Here is a 12,301-nt window from a genome sequence, read left to right as displayed (position 1 = left end):
ACAAGAACTGTAGATCTTCTTTATAGTTTAGGTAGGAAATTACCCTACAGTGGTTTGTTTCTATAATGAGACCAATGGTCTGTACCCTCCAGTGGGGAGCTTCCAAGTAAATACTCACTTGCCATGCAGTTATCACTGCTTTGAGGACCTTAAAAGTTCAGCTACAATTGGATTCAAAAAGCTGTGAACCTGAAGTGCTGTAAACTGGGGAGGGAACATCCAATGGCGAGAACACCTTTTCCAGAAATGTGCATCAGACAAGGCAGTGTGCATCATAAAATTGCAATAATCCATGCCATTAAACTACACTGGCTGGAGCTCTTCATAAAATATCCATGCATTAACCTCCCTGGCATTCTATTAAGATCGACAGGGAGGCAGCGCAGCACTATTTTTTAAAATATTTTTTTCAGCTACATGAAGCCAGCCTCCCTTCTGCATCCCTCCCACCTCTCCGATTGCCACCGGCGCTATTACCCATAAGGAAATCCCGTACTGAACGGCCATGAGGACGATCGTGATGACGTAATTCGGGGTCCCGATCCACCCCTCAGCGCTGCCTGGCACTGATTGGCCAGGCTGCGCAGGCGTCTCAGGAGGGGGGGCCTTACGCGGCGGGTAGTGGTGCATCGGCGGCGATCGTCCACAACAGGCAGCAAGCAAAGTGCTTGCTGCGTGTTGAAAAAAAAATTATGAAAATCGTCCCAACAGGGCCTGAACGGCGCCCTACGGCGGTCATGGACAAAAAAACTCGTCCATACCGCTAAGGAGGTTAATAACCCATTCTGGGTAGAGCACATATAGATGTGCCACTGGCTGAATTGGGTGCTGGGTGATGTCGATAGTTCAAGTATCGCTAATGTAACATTATTGGTATTTTACTAGACTTACCTGGCCCCTTATTCTCTAACTCTCCCTCCTAATGCCATCGCCCGGTGCCCAAAGTACCAAACACTAACCAATTGGCTATTGGAAGTACTAGTTAATCGACTAGTTAATCGACTACTAATAGCAGAGAGGCTAGTCTAACTATAGCCTACATTTGCAGATGTACTAGCTGATCAGCTAGTCATACAATAGCCGATTGGCTATAGTCGGACGCTTAACTCACTGCCTCAGCACCCAAATACTGAAATATTCCCTTGGTGTCTATTAGATGCCTGCCAAAGCCAGTGCCCAGATGAACTAATCTGATCTGTGTATTATCAAGAGTGGGAATTTGTATGAAACAAATGTATATAAAGTAAGTCAAACATCACTTTTTTCCAAAAATACCCAAACCCAAAACATTGGATTCTTAATTACTACAAATGTAATGGCTGCAATTTAAATCTAAAAGACTTTGACTCAAAGGGATAATGGGAAAAACTCCAATACTTCCGTAGTTTTTTAGGTTGCTACCCATCACTAAATATATATTTTATTATGCTTTCCCTTGAGTTTGGGAATTGATGTCCATATGAAATGCTAGTTAAATGTAAAGCACATCCTAGAAAAGCCTGATGTATATTTAAATTGTTCTCCTTAGCAGCTTGTTTTGTTGTTGTGTTCACTGCAGCAATTAGCAGTTATTTATCTTCTTCGAAAACCCCTTTGTGTTTAATTCTGCATACCAATAAAGGTCATGAATCAGACTTACCTTCATTTATTTCAAAGGAGAATCTTTTAGGAGACGAAAAGACAAGGATTAAATAATATAAATATGAATTTCCGGAATTAGCAAGAACATGTAGTTCAAGGTTTTATGGGGACATTCCAGAAAGGAAAACAAGAATTTGTACGTAAATGAATTCAGTTCCTAAATAACAAATCTAATACACAAAATATTGCAGCATACAAAGTAAAAATGATTCCCAAAAGACATTGAGCATATTGCATGAATCTATTTGTTGTTTATGGATATTTAAGTAGAGGGGATTTAAAAAGTTGCACTATAAAAATTATCTTTGCTCTATTAAGCTTGTGCATTGTAATTGCATGTTTTGCTTTTAAACTTGGAACAAAAAATGGTACGCTAATTTTGCTTTATTCAAAGAAACCTAAAGGGACATTTTAAGGGCTCTTGAGTCTTTCACAGGACATTGTGTTTTCTGTTGCTCCAAATGCTTTGCTATTCTTGACAAATACGTGTTTGTACATTCTATCCATTAATTCTGTTCCTGATAGGTTTGAGTTAAAATTGCATAAAATTACATGTAAAAGAATGTTGGCAGTTATTAAATGAAGACATATGTGCATGTAGCCACCTTTCTAATGGTTATAACAACATACTGAAATCTATTCAAATCCCAACTTTGTCAACATGATGACGATATAATTAGTTTATAAAGGGCAAATGCATTTTCTACCCTATAAAACCCACAAATTTATTAGTTACAGGCTCTGCATTAAATGCCTAATATAAATCTAAAATCAAAAAATGGGGAAGAGGTAGGGGGAGATTGAGAGCCACTAATAGTGTAGCATCATAGGTAAAATGTGGCAGGGAAAATGTAAGGTGGATAATACTCACAAATACAGAGCTTTCTTAAAACTTGAACCTGTCCACACTTGGGTATCGGGGTAGTTATGCTCCAAAAGAACAAGGGAGAGGGAAAGAGTTAAAAAAATCCAATCTACCACCAAAGGCAGATAAATCGCTACAAAAGTATAGGAGGTGCCAGACCTAATGAAAAGCTAAGAACAGTTTATAATGGAAAAGGAGGTGGCGACTTACCTCCCTGAAGAAAGAAAATGCCGCAATCAGGGTAAATGTTTTTTATTAGACCCAAGGTGACAATACTTTTTGCAGGGCTCACTGCTTTATCAGTTCAATTAAAAAAAAGGTGTCTTTAAAAATATTTTTTTTTGTCCCTTATTCCTTCTCTTTGGACCCAGACCTGCACAGCAGATGTTTGGAGGAATTGTACTTCCTTCCTCTTTTTTGGATAGATTTCATTTTACAGACATTCAGTTCTTAGTGACTGTGTTTTTTTCGCAGCGATGCGTCCCTCGTAGTTTAGGACCTTTTGTAGTTTGTCGGTATACACATGTATATATATATAATAATTTTTCATATATATGATTTTTCATGTATGTGATTTTTCTATATAAGTGTGTTTTGGATATTGCCTCAGTGTATTGTATTTTTATTGCTATATAAATATATTTGATCTTTGTGAAAGTTTTTTGACAGTTATGTAGATTATATTTAAAAAACTATATTAGCTGTCAGTTATTATGTATGATTTGAAATGGTTAGTCTAATGTAGGTGCAAATTCTACAGATTTAGTTAGACAAGATTTTTGGGCTCCTCTATTGAGGTAGAATGTTCTGTATTTTTGCCTTCCTCCCCCTCCAATGCACAGTGGGACGTTTCCTGTTTGCGTCCCACTGTGGAACGCTCGGCGCACACACTCTCGCTGCCAGTCGGGCGGCTTTGGGGGGGGGGACTTAGGTCCCGTGACGAGGTGTGCCATGATTGGCCGAGCGGGGATGGAGGAGATGGGCGGACTTTACAGAACGTCATTGAAGGTTCGCCGCACAGCGCGGCATACGAACAGACGCTTGTCTCCGAAGAGGCCGTGACAGTGAACGGCGAAACATGTCAGATGTTTAGCGTCTGAGGCCAACCACTGCACCCTTAGGAACTTGCACCTACTATCTTGCAAGGCTGGTAATTATGCTTTTGTCCTATTTTGAACTGATGTTAAGCACAACAGGTGGCTATATGCACATGGACACTAATTCTACCACCAACTTTGCCATCACGCATTCTAACTTGCATGGCTTATGACACTGACTTCACACAAGCTATGCAGATGCATCAATGTTAAACGCTGGTCACCTATATGGACACTAATATACAGCTAATCCGCATGACTTTGTGCTTGCTCTTTGCTAATCCGCATGACTTTGCCCTGCTTTACGCATCTTACATGATTAAAAACTTCGAAGTTGGAATCTAAAGGAGCAATCTAAGTGACCATATTGCAATGTGATTACACTGGCATGACCTTTGGAAGACTGCGATTGAGTCCAATATTAATATTAATGTGTATTCATGTGTGCATAATAACAAAGATGGATGCCTTCTGATGGTTTCTGATGGTTCTTTGATTTTCCTGTTTTGCAATTGGGTCCAGAACTGACACTTGCTGAGCTAGTAGCCAAACGGTCTAGCCGAATTCATGCTGATGTCGTTGCTTTTGATGAACTTTTCTTCCATCTAATACATACGGATGAACTTTATAAACCAGCTGGCGCATATACATTTTTGGAGAGCTTGGAGGACTGCAGCCTCTATAAGCTCTATCCTTGTGCATTTCAGGGTGATAGTGCAATGGCCTCTCTACAGTGTTTTGTCATGTTTTAGGGGGGATGGTTTTGTTATCTGGGGTATTGTATTATATGTGTGGTTTTATCAGGTTGATATTTGGATATTGATACGAGGTTTCTATAATAAAGTTATTCCTACATGCACCCAAGAGTCAGATGATCTTTATACTTTTGCTATTCTTTAAAAATAAAGGTACGATGTTAAATACTTGATAGTAATAATACTCTAGAAAACCAAGTAAATAACATAAATACATAAAAACCACAGACATGAATATATAATATACCAAAACAAACATAAAAAATACAATTAAAATTGCAAGGTACCTTTATTTCTACAGATACTTTTTTTCAATTGACCTGATGAAATGGTGAACCTTGTGAAATGTGTTGTCACCTTGTGTCTAATAAAAATTATTTAGCCTTACTTCTGCAAGGAGGTAAGCCAACACCCCTCCTCCAATTAACCTTTTTTTTAGCTTTTTTTTATCACGGTCTGGCACTTTCTATAGTTTTGTGCCGATATAAACCTATTCCATTCAATCTCTTCATAGGGAATTCTCAGGGTTTTCCTTGTTTTCAACAGCATAACCTGAACAGCAGTTTAACTGCCAAAATAGTAAGATACCAGTCAGCCTCCCTAATCACTTGCACACGATTTTCTCAGTTAGACTTTGCAACTGCTGTTCAAGAAATGCTGTTGAAAACAAAGAAAACCCCGAGAATCCCCCATGAGGAGATGGACTGACCCAAAACCTAGCGGTTCTGTCAGATTTTAACTGGCTATTTTTTCATGATAGTGGACCTATAAGGGCAGGTGCTATGTTTATCCAGCCCAGCACCTATATTCTCCTGCTAGATGTGCATGCCTGATACAGCCGTGGGGAAGAATCCTGGTCGACTGTTTGGCATTTCCAGCATTCTTCTCTCTGATAGATGCTCCTTCAAACCGCTCATCCCCATTCCTTCTCTTTCTCTGCCTTCCTTTGAAGTCCATGCAGTTCGTCTATACTCTCCCTCTAACCTCCAGATCACAATAATCTACCGCCCTCCTGGCCCTGCTTCTTTCTTCCTAGATCACTTCTCTGCATGGCTTCTCTAGTTCCTGTCCTCCGAACTCCCTACCATCATTATGGGTGACTTTAACATTCCCGTTGACACAAACAATTCTGTCGCCACCAAACTTCTGTCACTTACTTCCTCCTACAGCCTGTCTCAGTGGTCCACTGCTCCGACTCACTCTAATGGTCATACACTTGACCTCATATTCACTCGTCTCTGTTCTATCACTGGTTTCACTAATACTCCACTCCCACTCTCTGATCATAACTTACTAAACTTCTCTCTCTCCCCTTCTCTTCCTACCACGCTGCCTCAAGCACGCTCGCACATACGCAGGAACTACCGCAACATAGACATGCAATCTGTCTCTGCTGCCCTGGCACCTCTCCTCACACAACCATTCACTGAGCCTGACTCAGCAGCTGCACACTACCACAGCTCAATCACGCAAGTCATGGATGCAATCGCACCTCTCCCCAATGTTCGCCCACACCGTGTCAGTCACCAACCCTGGCTGACCAAAGCTACTAAATAGCTAAAGGGGTGCTCTAGGATAGCTGAACAGCGTTGGAGAAAAACCAATACTAATCAGGATTTAATTTCATACAAAAAAGCCTTGAACAAATTTAGAATTGCTCTCTCTTCTGAAAAACAATCATACTTTTCCTCCCTCATATCCTCCTACTTGCACAATCCAAAGCGTCTGTTCAGCACTTTCAACTCCCTACTCCATCCACCCCCTCCTCCTCCATGTTTATCAGCTAAAGAATTTGCAACATACTTTACAGATAAAATTGCCAAAATCCGTAGTGTGTTTTCCATGCAGACATCAAAACTCCATCTCCATTCCTCTTGTTGATTGCTCTCTTTCCGCTTTCTCTCCACTCTCTGAACATTCTGTCTCCTCTCTTATTTCCAAATCCCATCTAACCACCTGTTCTTTGGATCCTATCCCATCCCATCTCATTTCACAGCTATCCTCATCCCTGCCCTAACATCGCTGTTTAACCTATCCCTCTCCACTGGAATTTTTCCATCCTCACTCAAGAAGGCTGTTGTAACACCACTACTTAAAAAAACTATATCTAGACCCCACCGAACTTGCTAATTACCGCCCAGTGTCATTTCTCCCATTTGTATCTAAATTACTTGAACGCCACATTCATGCTGAACTAAGTCAGTATTTCCCTGCTTGATCAGTTCTAGTCTGGTTTCCGGGCAAACCACTCCACAGAAACAGCCCTTACTAAAGTGGCCAATGATCTCCTCACAGCTAAATCCAAAGGCTATTATTCCATACTCATCCTTCTAGATCTGTCATCAGCATTTGACACTGTCAACCACACTTTACTCCTACAGATCCTTTCATCTCTAGGAATAAAGGATCTTGCTCTCTCCTGGATATCTTCCTACCTCTCTGGAAGGTCTTTCACGGTTTCTTATTCAGATCAGACCTCCTCTTCACACCCTCTGTCTGTAGGAGTACCTCAAGGCTCTGTCCTCGGTCCCCTCCTTTTTTCCATCTACATGCACGGTCTTGGTAACTTAATCAACTCATTTGGTTTTCAATACCACCTATATGCAGATGATACACAACTGTACCTCTCGGGCCTAGATCTTAACTCCCTCCTCACACGGGTTCCCGACTGTCCGCTACATCCTCTTTCATGTCCTCTCGCTTCTTAAAACTTAATATGAATAAAACAGAACTAATAGTCTTTCCACCATCTCTGTCCACCTCTTTGCCTGATATTACAATAACTGTTAATAACACTCCTATAACTTCAGTTCCCAAAGCACGGTGTTTAGGATGCTTATTTGATTCTTCTCTCTCGTTTATTCCTCACATTAACTCCCAAACCAGCTCCTGTCATCTCCAACTCAAAAACATAGCATGCATTCGACCCTTTCTCTCTCATGACACAACCAAAATGTTAGTACATGCTCTTATTATATCTAATTTAGACTATTGCAATATATTGCTTGGTGGACTTCCAACTAACCAACTAGCACTGCTCCAATCTGTACTGAACTCTGCTGCTCGACTCATTCACATCTCCTCTCGCGCTTCCTCTGCTGCTCCTCTCTGTCAATCTCTTCACTGACTACCAATCAACAACACGTGCCTCACCCCTCCTCTGGAATGCCCTTCCACAGCACATCTGCCACTCTCCAACCTTTGAAAGCCGTTCCAGAATAGATGTCTCAGTTCCCTTGTACAAGACAAGACACAGAACATTTATATTGTGCTTTTCTCCTGGCTGACTCAAAGCACCAGAGCTGCAGCCACTAGGACGTGCTCTATAGGCAGTAGCAGTGTTAGGAAGTCTGACCCAAGGTCTCCTACTGAATAGGTGCTGGCTTACTGAACAGGAGATTTTAATCCTAGTCTCCTGTGTCAGAGGCAGAGCCCTTAACCAGCACACTATCCAGCCACTCTGGTACCTGTCTGGGACTTTGCATTGCAATTTCCAGATCCACTCACCGGTGTGGTTATTACAAGAGCAGTTTTTGCATGAGTTTTAACTTGATTGTTATTACAGAGTTAAGTGCAGCAGCATCAAGATTCCTATCATTAGAGGAAAGCATCATGAATGGGTGAAATCATGCACAATAAGTCAAAGTCCATTTTCAGAATCAAGAAAAAAAAATCAGGTCTATGCAAACCCATTATAACATTACTTCACACTATAATCATGTAAAGTGGAGTGGTCACATGGAAGCTGCCCAAGCAGACTGCCAGGATCCCTTCTTTATTGTCTAGGTACCTGGCTGTACACAGAACAACAGCCTATTTATGTTCCTTACTGCAGTACAATGGGGAAAGGGATGACAAAAGACATGCCTGGGTATATTATCTAAGTTCATTGTATGCCCTTATGCTCCCTCTCTCTGCACTCATCCTTTGCATTTGTCCTATGACATCACTCTACCAGAATGCTTCGGTGAGGCAGAGTTTGAGCATTCTTTCTTGGACAGATTTATAAAGAAAGTGACAGGGCTGCGCTTGACTAAGAAACATATTGGTTCTTGGCAAAAGAATACTGTTAATGTGTACTCCATGCCAGAGCATATTATCTATGCTGATATGTTCATTGCATGTTCTTATGCTCCCTCTCTCTGCATTCATCCTTTGCATTTGTCATGACATCACTCTCCCAGAATGCTTTGATGAGGCAGAGTTTGAGATTCCTTGCTTGGACAAATTGCTAAAAAAAAGTGACAGGGCAGCGGTTGACTAAGAAACATATTGGTTCTTGGCAAAACAATATTGTTAACGTGTACTCTGATAGGATAACAATCTATACAGAGTTGGAACATAAGTGACAGGCCCAGTCTTCATTATTGCTTAAATCTTCCAAAAGTAAAATATATTAGATACACAGGGAAAGCAAGTGGGTGATTTATCAGTCTCAAATAACCCTCTAAACTATAATTACCCTATAAATTGTATAGAGCCTGTCTTTCAGATAACTAAGAGCTAAACATGCTGCTAGGAATAGGTTATGCTTATAATGTATTTCCAAGTCAGCAATGACTGAGTACAGCCACAGATAATAGAGTGGTATGTTTATACATGGAACACATCTGTCACTGCTCTCAGCCACAGCCGCACATTGCTCATGTAATCCCTAGCACATCTTCAAGCCACCAGGGAGCTCTGTATTCCAGCCTGAGCCCTACCAACCTAGTATTATTTATCCCAGAAATTCTTAAACCACTTTTCATAAATCTGAAGTAAATGAGGCAGGCATTAAACTTAGCCAAAGGGGTAAAATATAATACACTATGACATAGGCCCAATGCTGAGCGAGCAGGTGGAGCAAATAGAGTAAAATAAAACATAGACCATTGATCATTGTTTTTAGACACCTCTTCACACATTATATATTACTCTTGAAAGCTGCAAAATGGGACGGAATGTGATAAAATCGTCATTTAATCCATCTGGGAAATATATACTGTTTTTCAATATTACGGAGATGCCTATGAGGACTGGTGCTTCTGCCACAGATCAGTTTTCATCTTTCTGCTCTTATTGCCTAGACAATTAACCTTTTCTGCTACCAGGAAAGCCGGCTTGCACTGCAGTAAACATGGGGTTATTCGGCAATTTTATTTTTCATCTCTCTGCAAGTTAAGCTACGGACAATCTCTTTGGTGTAAAACAAAAGCATTGTGGTATCGCACTGAGAGAGTCGCCCACTCCATGGATTTCTTATTGCAACATGTCCACTTCTATTTACACAGATTCCTAAGTGTTCCGTTGGCAATAAAAAGCAATTCTAATGTATAAAAAACCTCCTCTAAAGCTAATAGACCTGGGTCAGTTTTCAGTCTCGGAGGGAATGAAATAATCCACGTGTTGGAATTTGAGAACTTCGTTCCCCCAGCTCGTCCAGCCAGGCTGCAGGTTACGGGCAAAAAGCTCCAAGCACTCCACATCTGGTTTGACATATGGCTTAAGAACCTCTGCAACATAAAGAAAAAGAGAATAAGACAGCGATGAAGAAGAAGAAAAAAAAAATCAATCATCTTTCAGCTATTGAGATGAAAAACTGGAGTATTTCATTAAAAAGAAGACAGCAAATTAATTTCTAGAATTTCATCAACAGCCCGTGTGCTATTTATAGGCAGGTAATCATTTGAAATAAGCCCCCTTGAGATTGTGAACAATACAGTCAGAAGCTTCAATAGGTCTGATTTATTAGTTTTCATTTAGAAACGGGGAATGAGAATTTTACCACCTACACAGGTGACTTTTCAATTTTTCAATAGAGTCATCTAAGTACTCTAGAGCGAGCAGTGATGAGGTTTTAATGCTTCCTGCCCAACCGTACCAAAACAAAGCTAAAAAAGGACAGAACAATTAGTATGCAGCCATTAAGGTAAAACCTAAGGACAAGGACTGTGACGGAAACAATCTTAGCACCAGCTGGAAATGCTGCTGGATTTGCACACTACTGCAGTAAGTGCTGCATCCAATTCCAGGCTTCTCTACACAAATCTTACAGGCTCAAAGACACACACGCTGCTGGGTTTAAATAGAGATATCATTTTATCTGGTCAGTATGACAAGTGCGCTATCACTGAGCCTTTCCTCTGTAGGGCAGCTGTGTCCCTATCCCAGCATGCTTGCTGACCTTTCAATGAAAAGAGATATCCGTTTACTGATTCTTAACTAAAGGTGAATAGCTCTAGCAGAAAATAAAGCACAGTGGAGGCATGTTATGAGAAAGATATATGGAATACAGGTTCAGTAGCTGCATTTCATTTGTTGTTTGAAATAGATTCTGCAGAAATCTAAACACAGCAATGGATTTAGCATTTTAGTTTTTATACACTGGTGACGTAGAAGACTCATTACATAGCAGAGGGCAGCCCCCTCCCCCTTCATTAATCTAAATGGTAGGGATTCTGAACTTTATTCTAAGAAAATTAAACAACATATCAGTGCTATAGAAGTTATTCTATAACTGAATAGCATTACAAATACCATCTCCATATCAGACTGCAGCAAGCTATGATTCTCTAGATGTGTTAATTAGTCAAAATTAAACTTCCTTGAAGCCGTAGCAACAGGACATACTCCATGTTACTGGCACCAGAAGTCAATTGAATGGCTTAATAATTTGAATTTGCTGCTATAATTTCTGCTTACTGGAGCAGAAAGATCAGGAAGCGCTCAAGCCTAAAGCAATGCAAGGTCCCACCCCATGTGACCCTCCCCTGCCTGCTTCCATTCCCACCCCTCCCATTGGTTACAGAGAATGAGGAGAAGCCCATAGAGGCCCCTGCAAAGAAGTAAACATTAAGGCTGGGCATACATGGACCACATTAAAAAAATGGATTTTCACCCAAGAGTTTTAATATTATCAAAAAAACTGTATTTTCAACATCTAGCAAGTGAACAAGTACTAAAAAGTTGTAAAAAATGTTTTATATAAAAGTTAAATAAATTTCAGGAAACATATGTACTGTTGTGCTTGGTTGTGGCTGAAAATGTATTATATTGATAAGGTGTAAAAATAAAAAAAAACACATCTTATTTGGAAAACTCACAAGAAAAAATAAATTAATCAGAATATGTGCCGATTTGTGCATTGGTGATAATGTTGTGGTTGCATATGCACCTGATTTCAGCACAATTTACAGTGGGTTGCAAAAGTATTCGGCCCCCTTGAAGTTTTCCACATTTTGTCATATTACTGCCACAAACATGAATCAATTTTATTGGAATTCCACATTAAAGACCAACACAAAGTGGTGTACACATGAGAAGTGGAACGAAAATCATACATGATTCCAAACATTTTTTACAAATAAATACCAGTGGTGTGTGCATAATTATTCGGCCCCCTTTGATCTGAGTGCAGTCAGTTGCCTATAGATATTGCCTGATGAGTGCTAATGACTAAATAGAGTGCACCTGTGTGTAATCTAATGTCAGTACAAATACAGCTGCTCTGTGAGGGCCTCAGAGGTTGTCTAAGAGAATATTGGGAGCAACAACACTGTGAAGTCCAAAGAACACACCAGACAGGTCAGGGATCAAGTTATTGAGAAATTTAAAGCAGGCTTAGGCTACAAAAAAGATTTCCAAAGCCTTGAACATCCCACGGAGCACTGTTCAAGCGATCATTCAGAAATGGAAGGAGTATGGCACAACTGTAAACCTACCAAGACAAGGCCATCCACCTAAACTCACAGGCCGAACAAGGAGAGCACTGGTCAGAAATGCAGTCAAGAGGCCCATGGTGACTCTGGAGAGCTGCAGAGATCTACAGCTCAGGTGGGAGACTCTGTCCATAGGACAACTATTAGTCATGCACTGTACAAAGTTGGCCTTTATGGAAGAGTGGCAAGAAGAAAGGCATTGCTAACAGAAAGCATAAGAAGTCCAATTTGCAGTTTGCCACA

General features: G+C 40.5%; 1 protein-coding gene across 1 annotated transcript in view; it reads right to left on the bottom strand.

Annotated features, from left to right (window-relative positions):
* Positions 1 to 8,079: 8,079 nt before the first annotated feature.
* Positions 8,080 to 12,301, bottom strand: part of METTL4 (methyltransferase 4, N6-adenosine) — a 175,708-nt gene continuing 171,486 nt past the window's right edge. Inside the window, exon 8 of the mRNA XM_068237227.1 lies at positions 8,080 to 9,853. Coding sequence (XP_068093328.1) covers positions 9,708 to 9,853 — 146 coding nt within the window. The 3' untranslated portion in view covers positions 8,080 to 9,707. The remainder of the gene's footprint in view (positions 9,854 to 12,301) is intronic.

Source organism: Hyperolius riggenbachi, chromosome 5 (assembly GCF_040937935.1).
Source record: "Hyperolius riggenbachi isolate aHypRig1 chromosome 5, aHypRig1.pri, whole genome shotgun sequence".
Taxonomy (NCBI): domain Eukaryota; kingdom Metazoa; phylum Chordata; class Amphibia; order Anura; family Hyperoliidae; genus Hyperolius; species Hyperolius riggenbachi.
The sequence above is the reverse complement of the archived record's forward strand: the minus strand, read 5'-3'. Positions and strand labels throughout refer to the sequence as shown.